The sequence below is a fragment of the Nerophis ophidion genome, unplaced genomic scaffold (genome assembly GCF_033978795.1).
Source record: "Nerophis ophidion isolate RoL-2023_Sa unplaced genomic scaffold, RoL_Noph_v1.0 HiC_scaffold_62, whole genome shotgun sequence".
NCBI classification, from domain to species: domain Eukaryota; kingdom Metazoa; phylum Chordata; class Actinopteri; order Syngnathiformes; family Syngnathidae; genus Nerophis; species Nerophis ophidion.
In genome coordinates this window covers 325,508-349,471 of record NW_026906984.1, presented here as the reverse complement: position 1 = coordinate 349,471, position 23,964 = coordinate 325,508, and the positions used below count along the sequence as shown (strand labels likewise).

At 40.2% G+C, this 23,964-nt stretch overlaps 1 protein-coding gene and 3 non-coding genes across 4 annotated transcripts; 2 read left to right on the top strand and 2 right to left on the bottom strand.

Annotated features, from left to right (window-relative positions):
- The first annotated feature begins 2,903 nt into the window (after positions 1–2,903).
- On the top strand, positions 2,904–15,022 carry LOC133547114 (zinc finger and BTB domain-containing protein 24-like). Its single transcript, XM_061892945.1, has 3 exons — positions 2,904–2,933; positions 3,198–3,310; positions 12,527–15,022. The coding sequence occupies exon 3, from the start codon at positions 12,793–12,795 to the stop codon at positions 13,339–13,341; it is 549 nt and encodes a 182-aa protein (XP_061748929.1). The 5' UTR covers positions 2,904–2,933; positions 3,198–3,310; positions 12,527–12,792; the 3' UTR covers positions 13,342–15,022.
- Positions 15,023–20,881: 5,859 nt separating this feature from the next.
- On the top strand, positions 20,882–20,954 carry trnak-uuu (transfer RNA lysine (anticodon UUU)). The gene has a single exon. It is a non-coding gene; the product is annotated as a tRNA-Lys (tRNA).
- A 595-nt stretch (positions 20,955–21,549) lies between these two features.
- trnaf-gaa (transfer RNA phenylalanine (anticodon GAA)) lies at positions 21,550–21,622 on the bottom strand. The gene has a single exon. It is a non-coding gene; the product is annotated as a tRNA-Phe (tRNA).
- Positions 21,623–22,455: 833 nt separating this feature from the next.
- On the bottom strand, positions 22,456–22,542 carry trnay-gua (transfer RNA tyrosine (anticodon GUA)). Its single transcript is given in 2 exon segments — positions 22,456–22,491; positions 22,506–22,542. It is a non-coding gene; the product is annotated as a tRNA-Tyr (tRNA).
- Between the last annotated feature and the right edge of the window lie 1,422 nt (positions 22,543–23,964).

Sequence of the window (23,964 nt, the reverse complement as noted above, 5' to 3'; positions counted from 1 at the left end):
AGAAGGCCCACCTGGGCCTTGTTATGTAATCACCTGTCGCTCTGTTATACGCAGCATCCAGGAAGAGAGACGGGGTTGGGGCTGGAGCCAGAGCGCGAGCAAGAAGGAAAGAGAAAAAGACAATTGCTGGAAAGCAACTGAGTCTTATTTAAAAATAAAACAATATTTAAACCCTGAAACAGTCTCTCATGTCGGTGCTTGGTGGTCTGAAGAATCCCCAGGATTACAAGCCCCACATTAACCAATAATAAATAAATAACTACTTACCTTTATGTAACTTCTTCAACAGGTGCAGCAGAAAATGAATGGATGGATTAAAAATGAATGTTTTATATTTTGAACGTTATTTTTAACACTGTGATTACAAGTGGAATTATTCATTACTTATCGTGTTAAGCAAGGTCAGCTCAGATTTATCCGAGAGCCAAATGCAGTCATCAAAAGAGCCACATCTGGCTCGCGAGCCATAGGTTCCCTACCCCTGTTATAAACCATGCGACCTGAGTAGATTCATGATATATTTGATTGCTTCAGATCAAGTATTATCAGTGTATTTTCTGGAGGGATGTAGTTGATGAGAGAAGTGGCAGCCAAGTATTGCTTTTGAATGGAGAATGGCTTCTGAATGGAATGGTGTGGAGGCCAAAGATTGACAGGCCGAGTAGCCAGTGAGAAGGTATATTTTGGAGCTGACAAATTGTAAACAGAGGTCACAACACTGGAAGTATATTAGCCCAGGGGGCGTGGCTAAAGGATAGTTCTAGAATGTGATAGAATGTGCAGTGTGTGTGAGGAAAGGTTCTCTCAAAACTCTCCAAATCTTGCAAGCAAAAAATGATTTAGTTTAGGAGCCCCGAAGCCAAACATCAAATATTAACTCTTGAAAATGTGAATGATTGTGCCCCTCGCCCCAGATTCACGTATCGCCACCAACATCACCAGCGGCGTCTATCATGACAGGAGGAACGTAAAAGTCTCAAGAAGCCATATTTGAGAGCCAAAAGAAAGTCGCCCATTTTGGTTTCCATCAGCCATGTTGAAGGCAAAAAGGGGTGGTACTTGAACAAACTCCTCCTCGGGACTTTGACCAAACTTTGACCTGATGGCTCGCCACACAACTTTCCACATTTATAACACAGCTCCACAAACTGAGATTGTACTCAGAGTTGGTACAAATGATGATGATGACACCCTGTTGTGCAGAATGGGTCAGTACCTGTTGGTACCCATTGGTGGTGGGCGGAGCCTGGCAGCCAAAACTGCCCCTCGCCATCAACCATCAAGTTGTCTTTACTTCTCTTTAGATGATGGGATCTCCTTGCAAACTGATATGAGGCCTTTAGGTCGGGGTCTGATCATCTAGTCATTGATATCGACACCAACATCGCCCCCTTGTGGTGCAACATTTTAACAGTCATAACTTCCTTCCACATTCTCCAATCTTCCTGATTTGTTTTATGGTGGGTTAAAATCATCGTCATTCTACATCCTGTACGCAAATAAAAAATTACCTTTTTCATACTCGGCACATTTTTTAACAGAGTCTTGTTAATATGCTCAATAAGGTTCTATTCAAATGTAATACAAGTAATACGTAAGACTTTATTTGCACACTTAAGTAGATAAGTTTTCAGGTGAAAAAGATGCCACCTCACTAAAAAGATTGTTTAACTATTTATTTTCCATGAATTAATTTAGATCCAGAACACACATTGTTATATATCTTATAATATTATAATCATTACTATAATTGAATGTAAGTTTGTGTAAAATATTTTCACACAACAAAGTGTGAATACATGTTGTAATGTGTGGGGTTGAGTTATAATTGATATAATACAATTAGGTATGGCAAATGCATTTTGTTTACTTGCCAACTATTCAAATTATATTTAATATACATATTTATATAATGTCATCTAATATGACTTCAACATTATTTATGTTAAAATAAGACTTTATTTGCTAACCAGTTCTACTTCTGAGTATTTATTTATTTTTTTCATTGAACAATTAAACACACATAAACAATGTTTGGACACATTAAGGTACTTTCAATACAATATGAGTCAGTGTTTTCAGTATTTTACTCAACAATATAAAAAACATCACATTAAATCCAATCATCTTACAAACAAAACCCGTTAAAGAAAGTAAAAGTAAATATGAGAGACCATTCCAATAAGATTAAAATAAAATGTATATAATTAAATGATAAACTTGTGCTTAAATGTGCTTATTTAAAACGACGTAATATATTCCAATAAATGTAATAATGTAAGTGTTTTCTATTTTATACAAATCTTCTAAGACTGAATGAATAAATTGAAATCATTAACACAATGTGAGGATTTGGATTTCACTTTAAGAAAGAGACTTTTGTGTATGAGAGCAAATGTTTCACACTTTTTAAAAATGGATATAAATTCACGACACGATCGATCCACGCATGCGTGAATTTACGTCACTTCCTGTACTTTTTTACAAAGGAGGTCCTGCGTCGTCACTTTCTGTGATATTTCAATGTTTTATTAATTTTTCGTATAAAATAGATTAAGACTAAAAGGGTACAACAATAAAAACACGTGGAAGGGTAAATTTAAATAAATCAGGCAGTAATATCGCTACAATTTCTAGCACTTTCACTCTTGTCATTGCAATGAATGTCGCACGGGGGCGCCACTGAACCCCAACATTAAAGCTTTGTTTGATATACTTTGAATTTATTTTTGAAAAACAAGACACTCGTTTATATCAAATTGTTTTTCAAATAAATATTACGTAAAAGAAAAGCATGGTAACAGTGACAGCAAGCAATATCTTATATAGAGCTACCTCTTCGCCCGCTCAGCTGTGACGTCATTTCCAGCTTCCGGGTAAACGGAAGACAGCAGAACAGGAGAAGGAGAAAGAAGTGTGCAGGACGCTAATAAGTCAGTCTTGTTATTTGTTATCCAGTTTATAATATTTACGTCGTATGAAATACATATGGGATTCGTTTTTAAGGATAAAGTGGTCTCGATGCGCTAGAAGCACTGTGCCGCTTCTCGTGCTATCTTTGCTTGTTAGTTAGCTTAGCTGGCTAGTTAGCTTAGCTTGTTAGCTGCTAACAGAAGACACAGAAGTTATCAACACATCGCTAAGTAGAGATCAAGTGTGAGAGTAAAGTGTTGTGATTGTGTGAAAATGTGCCAAAGAAGGATAGCAAAGTATGAGCAGGAACTTTGTCCAACAAAAGAGGAGAAGGAGCGACAACATCAACTACTGGACGCTGTTTTCAAGAAACATCAAGTTGTGTTACACAGAACAGGTTTGTTGACTTCTTACTGTCACATCTTTATTAACACTATATTTCATTATTAACACTTTTCTGCAATATATTGTGTATAAGAAGTTGTGTTGTCTTGTGAGGATGATGCATTCCGTCTGCTACTTGCAACGTGGTCTTGCAACCACGTGGTTGTCTGTGTTCTGTGGAATGTAACTACTAAAGATGAGTTACATATCCCAGTCTATTTGTACTACAAACTGTCAGTGGTGGAACAAGTCAGAGTTGGGCTGTGGACGAGCTCCATGACATGGCCCCTAAACCCAAATAATAAAGGTAACTCTACCATCATTTTATAACACACACATGCCTCTCTGGGTTTACCACCAACAATCTCTAAGCAGGTTTTAAAGGGGAACATTATCAGCAGACCTATGTAAGCGTCAATATATACCTTGATGGTGCAGAAAAAAAACCATATATTTTTTTAACCGATTTCCGAACTTTAAATGGGTGAATTTTGGCGAATTAAACGCCTTTCTGTTTATTGCTCTGGTGGCGATGATGTCAGAACTTGACGTCACCGAGGTAATACAGCCGCCATTTTCATTTTCAACACATTACACACACGGGTCCCAGCTCTGTTACTTTCCGTTTTTTCAACTTATTTTTGGAACCTTGGAGACATCATGCCTCGACGGTGTGTTGTCGGAGGGTGTAACAACACTAATAGGGAGGGATTCAAGTTGCACCGAAGATGCGAAAGTGGCAAGAAATCTGCCGCCAGACCCCCATTGAATGTGCCGGAGTGTCTGCACATTTTACCGGCGATGCTAACGCAGCTAATCGGCCATGCTATGGCTATGAATAGCGTTAATAGCTATTCGCTCAATAGCTTCAGTTTCTTCTTCAATACTTTCATACTCCAACCGTCCTTTTCAATACATGCGTAATCTGTTGAATCGCTTAAGCCGCTGAAATCCGAGTCTGAATCCGAGCTAATGTCGCTATATCTTGCTGTGCTATTCGCCACTGTTTGTTTGTATTGGCAGCACTGTATGACGTCACAGGAAAATGGACCGTATCTTGGCAGGTAGTGGAAAAAAGGCACTTTAAAGCTTTTTTTAGGGATATTTCGGGACCGGTAAAATTTTGAAAAAAACTTCAAAAAATACAACAAGCCACTGGGAACTGATTTTTATTGTTTTTAACCCTTTTTAAATTGTGATAATGTTCCCCTTTAAAAAGTTTGTCAGCCATTTTTCCTTAAATTTGCATTTTCCCAACATGTATTTATTTTCTCACTTTCACCACAGCATCAACCCGTTCACAGGATGTAGAAAAATGATCAAAGGGGATCTGATTTGTTTTATTTTGCCTGTCATTCACAATCCATATGTAAGACAATAACATGTTTTTATTTTGTATGCATTCTAAGTCCTAAACAAACGTTAGCAAAATCTTGACCATCCTAATTTTACCATTTGAGTCAATGAGAGCGCCTCTATTCTGCTCACTAATAAGAATTAGTTGAGCAATATAATATACCCAGAAGTCATTTTTTTAATCGCTATCTCTTTAAAACATGCTGTAAAAATGCATATTCTCTGGAAATATGCCCCATAATAGCCACAAACCGGAGGATACATTTTTAATTTGGATACAATTTAAATAAATAGTGTAAAGGTTTTATGGAATTTTCCAGGGTGTACCCCACCTTCTGCCCCCCTGTGACTCCAAAAGGGACAAGCGATAGAAAATGGATGGATGGGTGGGAAAAAGGTACATCATCGACAGGCCTCAAAATGTTACTTTTAAGGTCAAGACAAGTGTTGCCTTAAAGGAGGGCTCATATTTTAGGGCACCAAGGCAAATGTTATTTTCTTTCCAGTTTTTTAATTAAATGTAGAATTGCTCACATTTATTTGTGCAATAAATCTTTAGACAATTTTGACCCGTACTTTGGGTCAAAGCATAATAATTGTGTAAATGCATCAATAAGTTCATTACGCTTGTTTAAGGTGCTTTTTTTTTTTAAACCTTTATTTTGTTAGCGCAATCAGACCTATTATTGTGAAGGGGGAAGTGTGTTGCTGTTCTCAGAACGATGTGTGGAGGCGACACTTGCGACTGCTGTCCTCTTTGTACATTATTCCAACATTGATGATGTCGTTCACAACAACACAAGCAGATGAGATGTGTTGTGCGTTTATGGATTTTCCTTGCCAGCTTTAGCTTCGTAGTTTTGTCGCTATTTCGAATGACCGCCTAAAAGGACGGGACAATTGGGTGTTTAAAGGATGAATGAGTGGTCCAGAACACATTATCTTCCATCCATCCATCTTCTTCCGCTTATCCGAGGTCGGGTCTTGGGGGCAGCAGCCTAAGCAGGGAAGCCCAGACTTTCCTCTCCCAATCCACTTCGTCTAGCACTTCCCGGGGGATCCCAAGGCGTTCCCAGGCCAGCCGGGAGACATAGTCTTCCCAACGTGTCCTGGGTCTTCCCCGTGGCCTCGTACCGGTTGGACATGCCCTAAACACCTCCCTAGGGAGGCGTTCGGGTGGCATCCTGACCAGATGCCCGAACCACCTCATCTGGCTCCTCTCCATGTGGAGGAACAGCGGCTTTACTTTGAGTTCCTCCCGGATGGCAGAGCTTCTCACCCTATCTCTAAGGGAGAGCCCCGCCACACGGCAGAGGAAACTAATTTCGGCCGCTTGTACCCGTGATCTTATCCTTTCGGTCATAACCCAAAGCTCATGACCATTGGTGAGGATGGGAACGGAGATCGACCGGTAAATTGAGAGATTTGCCTTCCTGCTCGGCTCCTTCTTCACCACAACGGATCGATACAGCGTCCGCATTACTGAAAACGCCGCACCGATCCACCTGTCGATCTCACGATGCACTCTTCCCTCACTCGTGAACAAGACTCCTAGGTACTTGAACTCCTCCACTTGGGGAAAGATCTCCTCCCCAACCCGGAGATGGCACTCCACCCTTTTCCGGACGAGAACCATGGACTTGGACTTGGAGGTGCTGATTCCCATCCCAGTCGCTTCACACTCTGCTGCAAACCGATCCAGTGAGAGCTGAAGATCTTGGTCAGATGAAGCCATCAGGACCACATTATCTGCAAAAAGCAGAGACCTAATCCTGCTGTCACCAAACCACATCCCCTCAACGCCCTGAATGCGCCTACAAATTCTATCCATAAAAGTTACGAACAGAATTGGTAACAAAGGGCAGCCTTGGCGGAGTCCAACCTTCACTGGAAACGGGTCCGACTTACTGTCGGCAATGCGGACCAAGCTCTGACACTGATCATAGTGGGAGCGGACCGCCACAATCAGACTCTCTGAGCACTCCCCACAGGACTTCCCGAGGGACACGGTCGAATGCCTTCTCCAAGCCCACAAAACACATGTAGACTGGTTGGGCAAACTCCCATGCACCCACAAGGACCCTGCCCAGAGTATAAAGCTGGTCCACAGTTCCATGACCAGGACTAAAACCACACTGTTCCTCCTGAATCCGAGGTTCGACTATCTGACTTAGGCTCCTCTCCAGTACACCTGAATAGACCTTACCGGCAAGGCATTATTTTCCCTGACAAATGTTGCTTCTCCTAAGAATGACATATTGCTCTTACATTTTTTGTCAATTTCCCTGATATTGTGCAATGAAAAGCAGATTTTGTTATATTAGCCAGTTCTGTGACACCGGAAGTCAGTGTTGAAATAATATGCCTTATTTTTTTGTTGAGTTCAGTGATTATTGATTGGATTATTACTTTGGGAAGGTCAGAGAAGAAGAGTTGTGGTCTTGTGAGAATTTTCTCGTAGGTCACCTGCTAATGTTAGCCAAGTTAGCTGCTCATGCGTGTTGGAGTGGAGACGGCTGAGGGGAGTCGTGTATGAAACAAGCTCAGCTTCCTCATGAACATGACATGATGATGTCACATAAGGACTACACGCCTACACTCACACAAGAATGGCAACGTTTGGGCCCCCAGACCCGCTTTATTTTTGTCTTATTGAGGCAGCGCTTTTTTACGCTTTCAGACCAAACGAACATAAGAAGACCTTTTGTATGCAGTTTGAGAGCCGCAGCCGGAGAAAATAAACACAACAGTGTATCCATGACTGCAAAGTTCATTGATCGTTTGTTTGATTGACTGACTAATGTTTTAATACCTCCGTTTTAATACCTCTCACACAAACATGCTTGTGGGGGAGTTTTCTGTGTCTACGTACCTTCCACACATGCGTACACCCACCTGAGTGACATTTGTCCAAGTTGCACCATCCCCACATTTTTCAACCTATTCAAACCATTCCAACATCAACACATTCCACTCATATATATTATATATTAAGGTTTATTTGAAATAGGGACAGATCCAAAAAACCTAGACATCTGAAACAGTTATCCAATGTATGCATCACAGTGTTTGTAGCCAAAGCTAATTTACAACACTTGTCCCCAACAACCACAACAACACAGATCCAACATCATTAAAACAAGAAAATGAAAATAAGACAAAAATGAGTCGATAATAATGATAATAGAAATAATACAAAGCGCAAACTAGATAAAAGCCAATGATAATAATAACAACACAAAGTGCAGGCTAGATAAAAACCAAAAGGTAAAAATTAGAAAAAACTAAACATGGGAACACGATTGCTGCTCAACTAGCCATAATTTTGTTTGTTTTTTGAAAGTGACAAGTGCAGTTATACTTTTCAAAGTGTCAGGTAAAGAGTTCCATAGTTGTGGTCTTTTTATTGAAAAGGCAGTCTGGGCAAAAGATGTTCTACGGAATGGAACACAACAGTTGCCTTTTGACATTGCTCTGGTGGTAGTTCTGGTACCACTTTGCAGTCTTGTAATGGCCTTGCAGAGCAATTGGGGAGCAGAGTTATCCAAACATTTAAAAACCAGTTTGACTGTATGTAACAAAATACAATTGGTAAAACTTAAAATATTGTATTTGGTTAAAATTTGGCAAGGTTTTCATCCATCTGGGAATTGCCCAGTTTTAATGGAAATATTAAAATGTGGTTAAAATTTGTCAATGATGATATTGTATTCTCTTGTCTAGGACTTTCAAGGCCCGGTAATAAAGACACTCAATGGTCTTGACTGCTGACTGGGACCATGTAGTTAAGCTATAATATATGTGTGAAAGAATCATTGAATTCATAAAAGTAAAAGCACAGCTGAGAGTTAAGCAGTTTCTTATAATCTTAAAACAGCCTAGGTTGGCCTTCAGGGTTTTACACATTTTCTTAATGTGACTTTTAAAATTCAGCTGATAGTCTATGATTATGCCCAAATATTTGACTTCAGGTACTTGTTCAATGACCTCATCATTAATTTTTATATTCAGGTTTGTTTGAGGTTGCTTTTTTATGGAGAAGCAGACAGAGTTAGTCTTTTTAGTGTTCAGGGTTAAACAGGATGATGCCAGCCAAGATGCTATTTTGTCTAATTTAGCATTTAGCTTTTCAGCAACTAGAGTACAGGTCTTACCGGATGTATATATGACTGTGTCATCCACATACATCTGTAAATCTATATCTGTGCATACATCTGGTAGGTCATTGATGTATAGACTAAATAGTATCGGTGCCAAGACACTACCCTGAGGTATCCCTGTTTCAATTTTGCGGAAGGAAGATCTCACATTATTAATGGTGACACATTGTTCACGGCCCTTTAGTAATGACTCAAGCCAGGACAATGACTGTTTGAATAAGTTGAATTTACAGTAGTTAGTTTTGAAATTAAAATGTTATGATTGACTGTATCAAATGCTTTTTTTAAGTCTGAAAATTCTGCACCAACTACCTGTCCTTTGTCAAGGGAATGTTTGATCTTTTCAGTTAAAAAACAAGTGTCAGATTCTGTAGAATGGTTACGTCTGAATCCGAATTGCAAGGGATTCAAATAGTGATTTGTCTCAAGGTGGTGCATTAGTTGTTCCGAAACAATCTTCTCCAGGACTTTAGATGAAACTGGAAGAAGGCTGATGGGTCTATAGTTAGATGTCAATCCAGCATCACCAGATTTTAAAAGTGGTATTACCTGTGCAGTTTTCCATCCATCTGGGAATTGCCCAGTTTTAATGGAAATATTGATAAGACGGGTAAGAGGCTGTATAAGGATGCCACTATTTAAAAAAAAAAATAAAAGCTGTGTCTAGGTTATAAATATCCTTTGAGTATGTGGTGTTTAGGTCATGTATGGCATTTAAGACAGTTGTCTGACTAACCTCCTTGAGCTGAAATGAGCTGTCTTGTTTATCAGGTATGTCTGTTGTTTGATCATCATTAGTCAGACAGGAAAAACCCGAGGAAAGGTTTTTGACAGATTCTATAAAGAATTCTTTGAACTCATTTGAGACTTGAGTACAATCAGTAATGATTTTGTCTCCTACTTTAGTTTATATTGGGTTTGGGTGGTGTTACCCTCTGGGTTTAATAGGTTGTGTAGTAGTTTCCAGATCATTTTACCATTTCCTTTGGCCTCTAAAAGCATGTGGATGTAATAGTTTGATTGGGACATTCCGAGCTGTTTAACTACTTGATTACGTAAGTCTTTAAATATTTTCGAATCTGTGTCACTACGAGTTTTGATAAAAAATTTTAAGGCATAATCTCTTTTTTTCATTATTTTCCGGATTTCATCATTAATCCATGGTAACTGAAATATTCCGTGGGATTTTTTCCGCTTTCTAATATATTTATCAATAATGTGTCCGATGGCAGACATTAGCTGATTACAACAGGCGTGTACTTGGTCATGTTGTTGGAGCTCGTCTCAAGTAAGACCCTTTAATTTGTTTTCAAATAAAGCTGTTGATTGGCGAGGGATCTCAAGTTTAACATTTTTATGATCTTGACTTTTAAACCTCGTCAGACGTCTCTTTGTGAGTTTTCTTGCAGCTAATGTCAGATTAAGATCTGACAAGCTGGTAACTAGATTGTACGTTTTGATGATTCTGTCAGGCTTGTTTGTGAAGATTAACTCAATTAGTGTCTGAGTGTTTTTAGTGATACATGTGGGGTTTCTATCTTCTGACTAAAGTCATGTTTGGATGTGAGTTCTTTTATCTTTTTTCTGCAGTGTTTATCTAGCCAGTTTAAGTTGAAGTCTCCGAAGACAGGTACTTCACTGTTATTCTTAAAATTCTTAAACAGTACATCTAAGTCTTCGCATAGCATTGCAGCGCACGCAGATGGAGGGCTGTATACCACCAATACATTGAATTGCATGTTTTGTGATAGTGTGACATTGATACATAAACATTCAGTAGATATATCAGCAGTCAGGGGAAGTGAGTCTTTGACATATATCAGTACCCCCCCCCCCCCCCCCCTCCCCTTCCTACAGTTCGGTCCCTTCTAAAACATTTATATCCCGGAACACTGATTAAGCTGGTTAAAATGTTATCATGCAGCCACGTTTCACTTATGCATAGAAAATCAAGATTAGACTCAGACAGTAATAATCTGATTTCATCACACCTGCGAACTAGGCTTTGGATGTTTATGTGACCTCCCAAAATACCTTTGGGTTTCATTGCAGGATCCCAAATCACTTTAGCAGGATTAACAGTTTGAAAAAGCAAAGTCTGTTTCTGCTTCGTCTGTGCTTGTGTTCGGAGTGATCTTTTTTTACCTTGCGGCCCGCACTTCTCCAGCTGGGCGCCGTACGTGTAGCCCTCTTCACACTTCGACACTTACCAAAGGCAAGCGGTAAATTTAGGCCTGTGCTTAAAAAATTGAGTGTGATGTAAAGATACCATCATGAAAAGCACATTTAATACAAAAAACATTATTATGGTCTTACCTTTACTTTTAAATGAAGTCCCTGCGCAGCTCCTTCTGATCAAAAGCATCGATAACTTGTTTATAGAAGTCTTCCCTATCTTTCTTCAGTTTTAAAAGTTTCTCTGTCTCGATGGAGATCTTCCTTTATTACCTCCTGCTTTTATTGAAAGTCCAGTTTAGAAAACTGTTTTATTTTAGATATGTAATCCTCCATGTTAAAAGTGCAAGCGAGAGGAAAAAATAAACACACGCTGCTCACTCTTGCTGCTTGTTGTCACTTCTTCTGCAGCCGAGTTGTCGCAAGAAAAATTACTAGCGCCCTCTACCACCAGGAGGCGGGAGTCATTTAATGACTCATATTTGACACACGCAGCTACGGTATATTAATAAAACGTAGCTGCTTATTGTTCTTTTTAGCATAGCTTAGACTTAAAATCGTACTGAATAGCTCTAAATCTTCTACCCTTTATGCGATTTCAAATTATTGAAATCAGCCTCCTCCATTTTGAAAATGATGACAGGTGAAGTGTCACTCGTGACGTGACGAGTTTGACCCGGCGGAAAGATACGCGCTAATAAAAAAAATATTTTGCGAAACAAGTTTACCCGGCGTTAATCCTGGGCCGGCGGTAATGCTAAGCATGCGCTAATTATTTTGCGAAACGAGTTTGACCCGGCAGTAATTCTAGGCAGGTGCATACTATATACCCGGCGGCAATTCAAGGACATACGGTCTGTCTGATACTGATTTTGATTGAATGTGTGGACTGCATGAATGATGCCTTCTCAGTTCTCTCTGTAACGCAATTTGAGTGTCTAGAAACGCACTAACTTAATATAATCCATTATTACTATTATTAATAAAGTAAACACGTTATCTTTTGAAGGTGTAGTCAGTAATCTGATTACTTCTTCCCAGTTTAACTGTGGTGACACTATCTAAATGAAAGCAAAACAGATGTCATCTTTTTTGGCCAACATGTTGACTGTGCTCATGCTTCTTTTATAACAGACATGTCTCTAAAGATGAATGTGAAAATCACTGTACTTATTGTCCACCAGCAGGGGGAGCTCATCACTAGTACTACTGCGTGGAGGCTGGCATGTGGTACATTATTTCCTGTGTGTGTATGACTTATTCAGAGGGAGAACAGCACACTTTCACGTATGGCGTCTACCATTGAGGATTGCAGGAATGACTTTTAGACTGTTTTTATATGAATAAGGTGGATTGGATGTTGGCCTGGGAAGACATTCCTCTGAAGGTCTTCTTCATGTGTCAGCTGGAAGTACCCTGACTGCAGTGAGGGGAAACTGATGAGATTGTGAGATCATATGTTGGTGCAGGACAATGTCTCATGTGACTGAGCAAAGCAGGACTTTTCTAAAGAATGTTTGTTTTCTCCTGTCCCGCAGACATCGATGAAGAACATCTTCCTGGTGAGCAGGAGGTGGAACCACAGTCCTCCAACATACACGAGGAAGAAAAGGTACCACATTCCCAACACATCAAAGAGGGAGTAGAGGAGCCACAGACCCATAGTGTTAAACTGACCCTTCACATTAAAGGGCAAGCGGAGGACCCACTGATCTTACACATCAAAAATGAAGAGGAGGACCCACTGACCCCCCACTTTAAGGAGCAAGAGAACCTGCTGACCCCTCACATTAAAAAGGAAGAGATGGACCCACAGACCCCCTACTTTAAAGAGGAAGAGGAGGACCAAGAGCCGCCGCACATTAAAGAAGAAGAGGAGGAAGAGTGCATCAGTCAGCCTAAATGGTTGGAGGAGTTCCCAGTGACTGTGAAGAGTGAAGATGATGGGGTCAAAGGTGAAAGAGAGGAGAGGGGAGGGGGGGAGCCTCCAAGCAGCAGCTCAACACAACACATGACAACAGAAGCTGATGGAGACCACTGTGGAGGATCACAAGCAGACAAGCTCTTAGCTCCACTATCAGATAGTGAGGACACAACGTCACACTCTCCTGACACTGATGATGAAGACTCTAAAGATGATAAGACATGTCACACTGACAACACTCACTTCACATCTTCTCACTCTCACAAAACTTTTAAATACTGTCGTAACCTGAAGGTACACATGAGAACACACACTGGAGAAAAACCTTTTACTTGTTCAATCTGTAGTAAAGGTTTTACACAAAATCACAATTTGAAAGTCCACATGAGAACACACACTGGGGAAAAAAAATGTTCTTGTTCAATCTGAGGTAAAGGTTTTGCACAAAATCTGGATTTGAAAAGACACATGAGAACACACACTGGAGAAAAAGCTTATGTCTGTTCAATCTGTGGTAAAGGTTTTACACAAAGTCCATATTTAAAAGTACACATCAGCATACACACAGGTGAAAAACCTTATATCTGTTCAATATGTGGTAAAGGTTTTACACAAAGTCAGAGTTTGAAAGTACACATGAGAAGACACGCTAGTGAAAAACCTTTTTCTTGTTCAATCTGTGGTAAATGTTTTACACAAAGTCAGGATTTGAAAAGACACACTAGAACACACACTGGTGAAAAATCACATTCCTGTTCAGTCTGCAACAGAAGCTTTTGTGACCGATCAAACCTTTTAGCACACATGAGAAGACACCCAGGAGAGAAAGTGTTGAGTTGCAGTGTGTGTGGTGAAAGATTGTCTTCTAAGTACCAGTGTAAGAAACACAAGTGTGCTGGTGAGAACAGCAGCAGCAAATGAAACTGCAGGATTTGAAATAAACTGTCCAGACTTTCATTTTGACTTTCTAACAACATCAGCACATATAACATGTGTGACATTGTTGTTTGTCTAACAATCTGTTTAATATGCTTCTACATTTATGGATTGGATAGTTTGAAATATTGAAGTGTGACATATTTGTATTTGTAATTGTTAATAATCCCATAGATGATCACCTTTATATGATATACATATGTACTGGTTCACATCTGAAACATCTTCTGGACCACTTCAGGAAGCATATTATTATTTACTTTATACATCATTTGAACAGTTGTCTTTTATACAATTTTAAAATGTGTCTTTTTAAACCATTTGTTGGGTCTCTATAATCATTTTTATTCATTATCGTCATTACTCTGTATTATGATGATCGTGTTGTGATTGTTTTATATGTATGTCCCCAGACCTTTATGCAATATACAAGTGAGAGAAAATGGCAGATTTTTTATTTAATTTTTTTGGGAAAGGATGGTTTTGTTTTTACAAACTTACATTTGTGGATGTATTATATATATTGTGTTTTAAACCTTTTTTTAATGTTATTTTTTTCTTTTATAACATCCCCCAATCAACATCAATATCAGTCAAAGTTTGGAGTGTCAGACAAAAGCCAATATTGTACATCATCCCACAGAGATTTACTTTAAACAAACAACATGTTTACTTGACCCACTTCCTGGGAAACTTATCAAGGAGCTTTTTGTATTATTAGGTCCATCAGTGCTAAATATTATAAACTTATCACTTTCCTCGGGCACTGTTCCCCTTGCATTCAAAAAAGCGGTTATTCATCCTCTCCTTAAAAGACCTAACCTCGATCCTGACCTCATGGTAAATTACCGACCGGTGTCTCACCTTCCCTTTATTTCGAAAATCCTAGAAAAAATTGTTGCAGAGCAGCTAAATGAACACTTAGCGTTTAACAATCTATGTGAAACCTTTCAATCCGGTTTCAGGGCAAATCACTCTACTGAGACAGCCCTCGCAAAATTGACTAATGATCTATTGCTAACGATGGACTCTGATGCGTCATCTATGTTGCTGCTCCTCGATCTTAGCGCTGCTTTCGATACCGTCGATCATAATATTTTATTAGAGCGTATCAAAACACGAATTGGTATGTCAGACTCAGCCCTGTCTTGGTTTAACTCTTATCTTACTGATAGGATGCAGTGTGTCTCCCATAACAATGTGACCTCGGACTACGTTAAGGTAACGTGTGGAGTTCCCCAGGGTTCGGTCCTTGGCCCTGCACTCTTCAGCATCTACATGCTGCCGCTGGGTGACGTCATATGCAAATACGGTATTAGCTTTCACTGTTATGCTGATGACACCCAACTCTACATGCCCCTAAAGCTGACCAACACGCCGGATTGTAGTCAGCTGGAGGCGTGTCTTAATGAAATTAAACAATGGATGTCCGCTAACTTTTTGCAACTCAACGCCAAAAAAAACGGAAATGCTGATTATCGGTCCTGCTAGACACTGACCTGTATTTAATAATACAACTTTAACATTTGACAACCAAACAATTAAACATGGCGACTCGGTAAAGAATCTGGGTATTATCTTCGACCCAACTCTCTCCTTTGAGGCACACATTAAAAGCGTTACTAAAACGGCCTTCTTTCATCTCCGTAATATCGCTAAAATTCGCTCCATTTTGTCCACTAAAGACGCCGAGATCATTATCCATGCGTTTGTTACGTCTCGCCTCGACTACTGTAACGTATTATTTTCGGCTCTCCCCATGTCTAGCATTAAAAGATTACAGTTGGTACAAAATGCGGCTGCTAGACTTTTGACAAGAACAAGAAAGTTTGATCATATTACGCCTGTACTGTATATACCTTTATATACATATATACATACATATATACCTATACTGGCTCACCTGCACTGGCTTCCTGTGCACTTACGATGTGACTTTAAGGTTTTACTACTTACGTATAAAATACTACACGGTCTAGCTCCAGCCTATCTTGCCGATTGTATTGTACCATATGTCCCGGCAAGAAATCTGCGTTCAAAAGACTCCGGCTTATTAGTGATTCCTAGAGCCCAAAAAAAGTCTGCGGGCTATAGAGCGTTTTCCGTTCGGGCTCCAGTACTCTGGAATGCCCTCCCGGTAACAGTTCGAGATGCTACCTCAGTAGAAGCATTTAAGTCTCACCTTAAAACTCATCTGTAGACTCTAGCCTTTAAATAGACCTCCTTTTTAGACCAGTTGATCTGCCGCTTGTTTTCTTTCTCCTATGTCCCCCCCTCCCTTGTGGAGGGGGTCCGGTCCGATGACCATGGATGAAGTACTGGCTGTCCAGAGTCGAGACCCAGGATGGACCGCTCGCCTGTATCGGTTGGGGACATCTCTACGCTGCTGATCCGCTTGAGATGGTTTCCTGTGGACGGGACTCTCGCTGCTGTCTTGGATCCGCTTGAACTGAACTCTCGCGGCTGTGTTGGAGCCACTATGGATTGAACTTTCACAGTATCATGTTAGACCCGCTCGACATCCATTGCTTTCGGTCCCCTAGAGGAGGGGGGGGGGGGGGTTGCCCACATCTGAGGTCCTCTCCAAGGTTTCTCATAGTCAGCATTGTCACTGGCGTCCCACTGGATGTGAATTCTCCCTGCCCACTGGGTGTGAGTTTTCCTTGCCCTTTTGTGGGTTCTTCCGAGGATGTTGTAGTCGTAATGATTTGTGCAGTCCTTTGAGACATTTGTGATTTGGGGCTATATAAATAAACATTGATTGATTGATTGATTGACTTTGCATACATTTTAAAAATAAACTGCTTTTTTTGTTTCCCAATCACAGATCGAACAAGTGTTGTCTTCAATTGCAAAACAACATTCAAAATATTACTTTAAGTGGTCAATTCCGTCTTTTTTTTCTTAAATTAAGTCTTTTGCCTTAGAAAGAATGGAAACTTTTAAGTTAAGAGTATTTTTTTGTTCCAGGTTGTACTTAATGAAATCTTCAAATAATAAACTTTTTCTATCAGTCAATAAGTGCATCAGTGACCAAATGCCTTTTTCAAACCATTGCTGTTCAAAGATGGATTTGTTTCTCATTTTAATATAAGAACAATTCCATAGTGGAGTATTGTGTGTGATGAAGTTGTGTTTGTAAATTAGTTTCCAGTACAACAACACTTGCTGGTAGGGATGGGTACTGTTCACTTTTCAACTGATTCGGAACACATTCCACTACCTCCAAATCAATACCAAGCCTCAACAGTATGACTTTTTGGTACTTTTGTGCCTGTTAATAATATTGATTGTTTGTGATAAATTTGTATTGCAACGTTTAAAAATAAGATTATTATTGATAACTGCAGTCCTTTCGTTACCCTTTGTTCTTTTTAGTTGTCATATCATCATTAAATGTAGCTTTATTTACATTTGCAAGTCCAGTACGCTAGATGGCTGTAGTGTAAATTCATAATGTGTTTTGTTGCGCCCCAAAAAGTGTTAATATTGTAAATATTGGATTTATTATGCACCAGCTGTCTGATTCTAACATTCATCTTAGTTATAGTTTTAATCAACTCATTTGGTGGGTGTTAACGTCATGAGAAATTGCTAATGCTAATCAGTAGCATGTCAATAGCAAAGCCAATGTATATTAGCATCAAGCTAACATAACATTTATAGCGTTTTTGAGTCCATTTCTTTGATGGCATTGACAATTGCAACATTTATCTCAAGGTAGTTTGACTCCGACTGCTCTCAGTGCTGCTGGAGTGATCTCCAAATGCCAAACAGAGGTCAAATGAGTTCCAAGTTGGATATTCAACAGACATTCAACATCCAGCCAGGCTGACTGTTTGAAAACTCATGCCACGTCTGTCAGTCCCTGCTGACAAGTGCTTTACTTTAAGGGACCGTCAATAAAGTACTTGTCATTAGCTCACTAAGAACATTTCAATTGTCAGTAGCTTTAGTCATGTGACCTAGAACCTCAAACCTACTTTCATATTGTTTGTTCATCACTGCTGTAGTCGGCGCATGCCTTGAATTGTCCAGTTTTAAGGGATAAGCAGTAGAAAATGGATGGATGGAAGCATGTTTAGTGACAGAGTGGAAACTGTCAAACCTCAAGCCCACCAAGTGCTTGAACCCAAAGCAGTTTTGGGAGAAAAGTTTACAGGTCAGATGAGACTTTGCCTCACCTCCAATCAGGAGTGAAAAGGCTGATCTTTGTACACAAGCAGCTTTTCCAACAAGACAACAATATTAAACACACATAAAAACTGTTTTCAAAGGGTTTCAGGCAGGTTTCTGGAATGTCCGTTCCAGAGACTGGACCTTAACCCTGCTAAACATTTGAGAACATTGCTTTGAACTGGCTCTGTTTCAAGAAAGCAACACATTTCAATCAAATCTACCAGTATTTCCAAGAACGGGGTCAAATATGCAAGTAAAATGTTGCCAGAAGCATCTTGCTTCATTTTTATTTATTGTTACGTGTTGTGAAGAAACCCTGAAGTGCTCTGTTGTAAGAACATCAGACTTTCATTCTGACTTCCAGGATTCAAGTCCATAACTTTTATGGACAGAATTTCGAGGCGCAGTCAAGGCGTTAAGGGGATCGGGTTTGGTGACTGCAGGATTAGGTTCCTGCTTTTTGCAGATGATGTGGTCCTGATGGCTTCATCTGGCCAGGATCTTCAGTTCTCACTGGATCGGTTCGCAGCCGAATGTGAAGCGACTGGGATGAGACTCAGCACCTCCAAGTCTGAGTCCATGGTTCTTGCCCGGAAAAGGGTGGAGTGCCATCTAAGGGTTGGGGAGGAGACCCTGCCCTAAGTGGAGGAGTTCAAGTACCTCGGAGTCTTGTTCACGAGTGAGGGAAGAGTGGATGGTGAGATCGACAGGCGGATCGTAATGTGGACGCTGTATCGATGAAGAAGGAGCTGAGCCGAAAGGTAAAGCTCTCAATTTACCGGTCGATCTACGTTCCCATCCTCACCTATGGTCATGAGCTTTGGGTTATGACCGAAAGGACAAGATCACGGGTACAAGCGGCACAAATGAGTTTCCTCCGCCTGGGTGGTGGGTCTCTCCCTTAGAGATAGGGTGAGAAGCTCTGTCATCCGGGGGGACCTCAAAGTAAAGCCGCTGCTCTTCCACATGGAGAGGAGCCAGATGAGGTGGTTCGGGCATCTGGTCAGGATTTAGGGCACGTCCAACCGGTAGGAGGCCACGGGGAAGACCCAGGACACGTTGGGAAGACTATGTCTCCCGGCTGGCCTGGGAACGCCTCGGGTTCCCCCGGGAAGAGCTAGACGAAGTGACTGGGGAGAGGGAAGTCTGGGCTTCCCTGCTTAGGCTGCTGCCCCCGCGACCTGACCTCGGTTAAGTGGAAGAAGATGGGTGGATTGATGGATGGATTAAGTAATGAAGTTAAAAATTGTACTGATATGATCCAGTTTAAGAGGTTGTTCCAATGAATAGTGCTTATAAAGTACAAAGAAGAGGAATTATGAGAAAAACTTCAACCTTATTGAAAATACGATATTTTTCATCTCAGTACACTAACAATGACTGAATTAATGAATTACATATTACAAAACTGTTGTATTACTCATTCACGGATGTCATTTTACTACAAAAAAGGTCAGTAAATGAATGTATATATTTGTAAACGCTCTGAAGTGGGAAAGGTGTAGGATTAAATAAGCTTTGCTTCTTCCTACTCCTTTTCGGACATGATGTAATGTGAAATGATGTGAAAGTGTCTGATGTATTATGTTGTAAGTATGTTCATGTTCAAAATAAACTAAAGAAAGAAATAAAAGAAAGAAAGTATTGATCGATTGACTGAGTTTATAATACAATTTTACCAAGTGATAAAGTAACAGCACAAAGCACACATCAGTCATATTAAATGATGCATCAAGGACAATACTGTAATGACATCAAATAGATATTTTTAATTTCACCAGAGTACCTGGTTGGTTTCACATCTTGTTCAACCACTTACCAGAGGGAACAAGATACCTCTTGTTTCAAAAATCATCATCAAAAAAGTATAGCTTGATGAAAGGGTAAAGTGCCATGAACCGGAGTCACACCAGGGTTGCTGCAGCCACAACACAGAGTACTAACCACTATACCATCACAGCTGTAACAAACCATCCTGAATGATAATGTGTTTGCTTCCCTGTTCATGTTCATAGACAGAATAGTCACAACTAGTTTGAATGCTAGTGACCAAGCCCCAACATGTTTTACTCTAACAAGAGGAAGGCGTGCTCAGGTAAGATTTGTTTTGTTTCACCTTTTTCCTCACCCACTTTATTCTAAATAAATGTCCCGAGTATACCAACAGATACAACGTCCAGTTATCTATTCACAATGATAACAAGACAAAATGTTCCAGTTAGTAGATATTTATTTTAAATGCAAAAAAACACTCTCAAAGAAACAGCACTGAATTTTGTTTCAGTTCAATTAACGAAAACCAATGAGCTAGTCAGGAGTTGAACCTAGAATCTTCTGGTCTGTGGTCAGACGTGTTATCCATTGAGCCACTAGCCTTATGTGAAGAAATGTTTTACTGTAGTACAAGTTGTATATCGTAAACATCTTAGGCCAAAGGAACACACAGTTTACATGAGGCTTACTACCAAAACAGGGCTTTACTGACTGCTTATGTTGGACTTTAAAATCTAGTGACCTTCTATTTGTTGCAGCCTGGGCCTTCAGCAGCTCTACCTGTTGCAGCTAACCTCCACTAAAAATTAAAACAAAATGCTTCTGGCAATATTTTGGGGAGCATCCAGCTCAGAGTTGGCAACTTTGGGAGAGGAGCGTCTTTTTTGGTCAAAACCTTTTTTGTTGATGAGGATGTAAAACTGGCCTATCTGTCAAAAATGAGCTTTGGGTTCAAGCACTTGGGGAGCTTGAACTTTGACAGTTCCCAGCTTGTCACTGAACATGCTGACTAATTCACTTTCACCTGAGATTGCCAATATGGATGTTCTCTCAGATGTTGGACATATCAGCATATCAAAGGTCCTGGGTAGCTCAGTCGGCAGAGCATCAGACTTTTAATCTGAGGGTCCAGGGTTCAAGTCCCTGTTCAAGTGGCTGATGCTGACCTCCATACATTTCTCAAAAAATGTCCCTTTGCCCCCCTGCAGCAGTCCTTCGAATCTATATTTAATTTAAACAGTTTTCAACAATGATTCTTTTTCCTCTATTCAATTTGAAAAACTGTAATTCAACAAGTGGATGTGAGGGATGGGAGAGCGTTAGTGTGATCATCTGAAGGTTTAACCGCAATACCTTAAACTCAAATAGTTAAGACAGTGTATCTGTATGAAAAAGTTGTGGTTAATATTTTGCTGTAGGTGTGTTAGATGCACATTCACCTCACACTGAGCACAGCTTTATTACTCTCAGTTTCAAGTTATACAGTCCAAGACAAACCCTTAAGGCAACAAATTTGTGTTTGAAACAGCCCGATGTAAGGCTCAGTTAAAGACCAAACATTGGCTTAAGGAACGATACACCGTTAAACCACGTAACAGTTGTCCAAATTAAAAAGAGAGGAAAGGTGTGTCACTACTGATACTAGAATTCTACCAGCTAGGCTGGCAGGCCAGGGAGACCATTTCAGTATTGTAAGAGCCACAGAAGGCTTTTTAGTAAGAAGATTTGATTCAGAAACTCAGCAAGTTGTGCTGAAACCCGGGATCGAACCAGGGACCTTCAGATCTTCAGTCTGATGCTCCCCCAACTGAGCTATTTCAGCTACGCAACACCTTCATGGGTTTACACATTCAAATGTAACCAAGGTCTGCCCTATTTGTGACTTTTGAGGGGTGGAAGGAGGTCTTTCCAAGGGGGTCTCAAAGTCTAGTATTGGTCAGCAGAACAGGTACTTGAATCCCGGAAGCTCAAAAAGAATGTCTTGCGCTCCATGACTGAGCATATCAGGGTCTCTAAAAAATGTACCTAAATGCTTCTGAAGAATGTTTTACTACCGAGAATGTTATGATTATTGCAAACATTTGGCAGATTTTTCAGAAATGTTCAAAAGTTCTTAGCAGGCTAATAATTAATTCTTCAAGTGTAGATGAACCTTGCTTAGAAGAAAGGTAGTTTAAACGGTATAAGAACAGATACAACTACCAGTTATACATTCGCAATAATAAAGAGAAAAAAAACACATATTTCAGTTAATATATTTAAAAAAAAAAAAAAAAAAGCAAAATAACTTCCCCCCAAAATTGTACAGAATACTGTTTCAGTTGAGTTAACAAACAACAGCACGCTGGCCAGGAGTTGAACCTAGAATCTTCTAGTCCGTAGTGAGACACATAATCCATTGCATCACTATCCCTACAGAAAGAAACATCTTACTGTAGGACAGGTTGTGTTTCGTAAATATCTTACGCCAAAACAACACACAGTTTACATCCTCAGGATGTAAGACATTATTTGGATTCTTATTTGAACGACGTCACACAGAAATGTAATGTATGAATGAGTGAGAATGAGGGAGGGATGTTTTGGGTTGGTGCACTAATTGTAAGTGTATCTTGTGTTGTTTATCTTGATTTCATAATAATAAAAAAAGAGTGATCCTTCGAGCCGGATTTGAACCAGCGACCTAAGTATTTCAGCATGAGCAACTACAGTCCTCCGCTCTACCAACTGAGCTATCGAAGGTTAGGATCACCTCATACTAACTCTGATGTTTGAGTCACTTTAGTATCAAACAATCAAAGTTGACTTAGTTGACCTAAATCACAAGTGTCTCAAAGGGCTGCACAAGCCCCAACAACGTCTTTGGCTCAGATCCCACATCAGGGCAAGAAAAAACTCAACCCAATGGGATGACAATGAGAAACCTTGGAGGGGACCGCAGATGTAATTAAAAATATAACAAAATGAGGCCACGTCATTGAAGAATGTTTTACTACCATAAATGTTAGGAATATTGCATACAATTAAACTTCATTTAACCTGCCTGAAACCCTTTGAAACCATCTTGTTTGAATACCCTGTTGTGTACCTTGTTCAGCCGTGTTGCTGTTAATTGGACTTTAACAAAAGTAGCTGACTATTTGTCTCAACTGACTATTAAACTTGTGTCCCCAAGGCATTTGGCTCCAACATGTGGGGAACATCCAAGTCAATCCAGCTCAGAATTGGCAACTTCGGGAGAGTAGCTTCTTTTTTGGTCAAAACCTTCTTACTTGATGAGGGTGTAAAAGTGGCTTATTTGTCAATAATGAGGTTTGTGTTCAAGCAATTGGTGAGTTGAGCTTTGACAGTTCCCAGCTTGTCACTGAACATCCTAACTAATCCATGTCCACCTGAGGTTGCCAATATGGCTGTTCTCTAAGATGTTGGGCAAATCAGGTTTGAAGAGGGACTGGGTATCTCAGACAGCAGAGCATCACACTTTTAATCTGAGGGTCCAGGGTTCAAGTCCTGATTCAGGCAACTCCAGCTATCTTCTTTACATTTCTGCAAAGACTTCACTTAGCAGTCCTGTAACCTGTATTTAGTTTGAATAGTATCTGTCTTTTTCATTGTAAATTGTTAAAGATGTATATTTACACAGAACAGTTCTACATGGCTGAGGGCGTAAGATTGTCGCCCGCAGGTTGGAAGGAAAATAAATAAAGCTGAGAACAGTGGAACAAGTCTCATCATTGTGCTGACCCACAACAGTTACGTAAGCTTTTGGCGACGCTCCCAGCATAGGGCGCCCTTTTCCCCTTTTGCTTTTGTCACAAAGGCTGTCGGTACTTGCCATACTTGTCAATACAGCTACATATTGCTGGTCCAAACAAAACGCTGCTCTCCACCCAAAACATGTTTGTTTAGTTTTGACTGGGTTTGGGATTGAAAGTAAGATTTGCAGTATCACCAAGAGTGAGCCACGTGTGCGATCAAGGCACTTCAGTGCTCATGTTACAGGCCTCGCACTGAGTAGCCTGGTCCTAGTGTTCACTTCAGTGCTCATGTTACAGGCCTCGCACTGAGTAGCCTGGTCCTAGTGTTCACTTCAGTGCTCATGTTACAGGCCTCGCACTGAGTAGCCTGGTCCTAGTGTTCACTTCAGTGCTCATGTTACAGGCC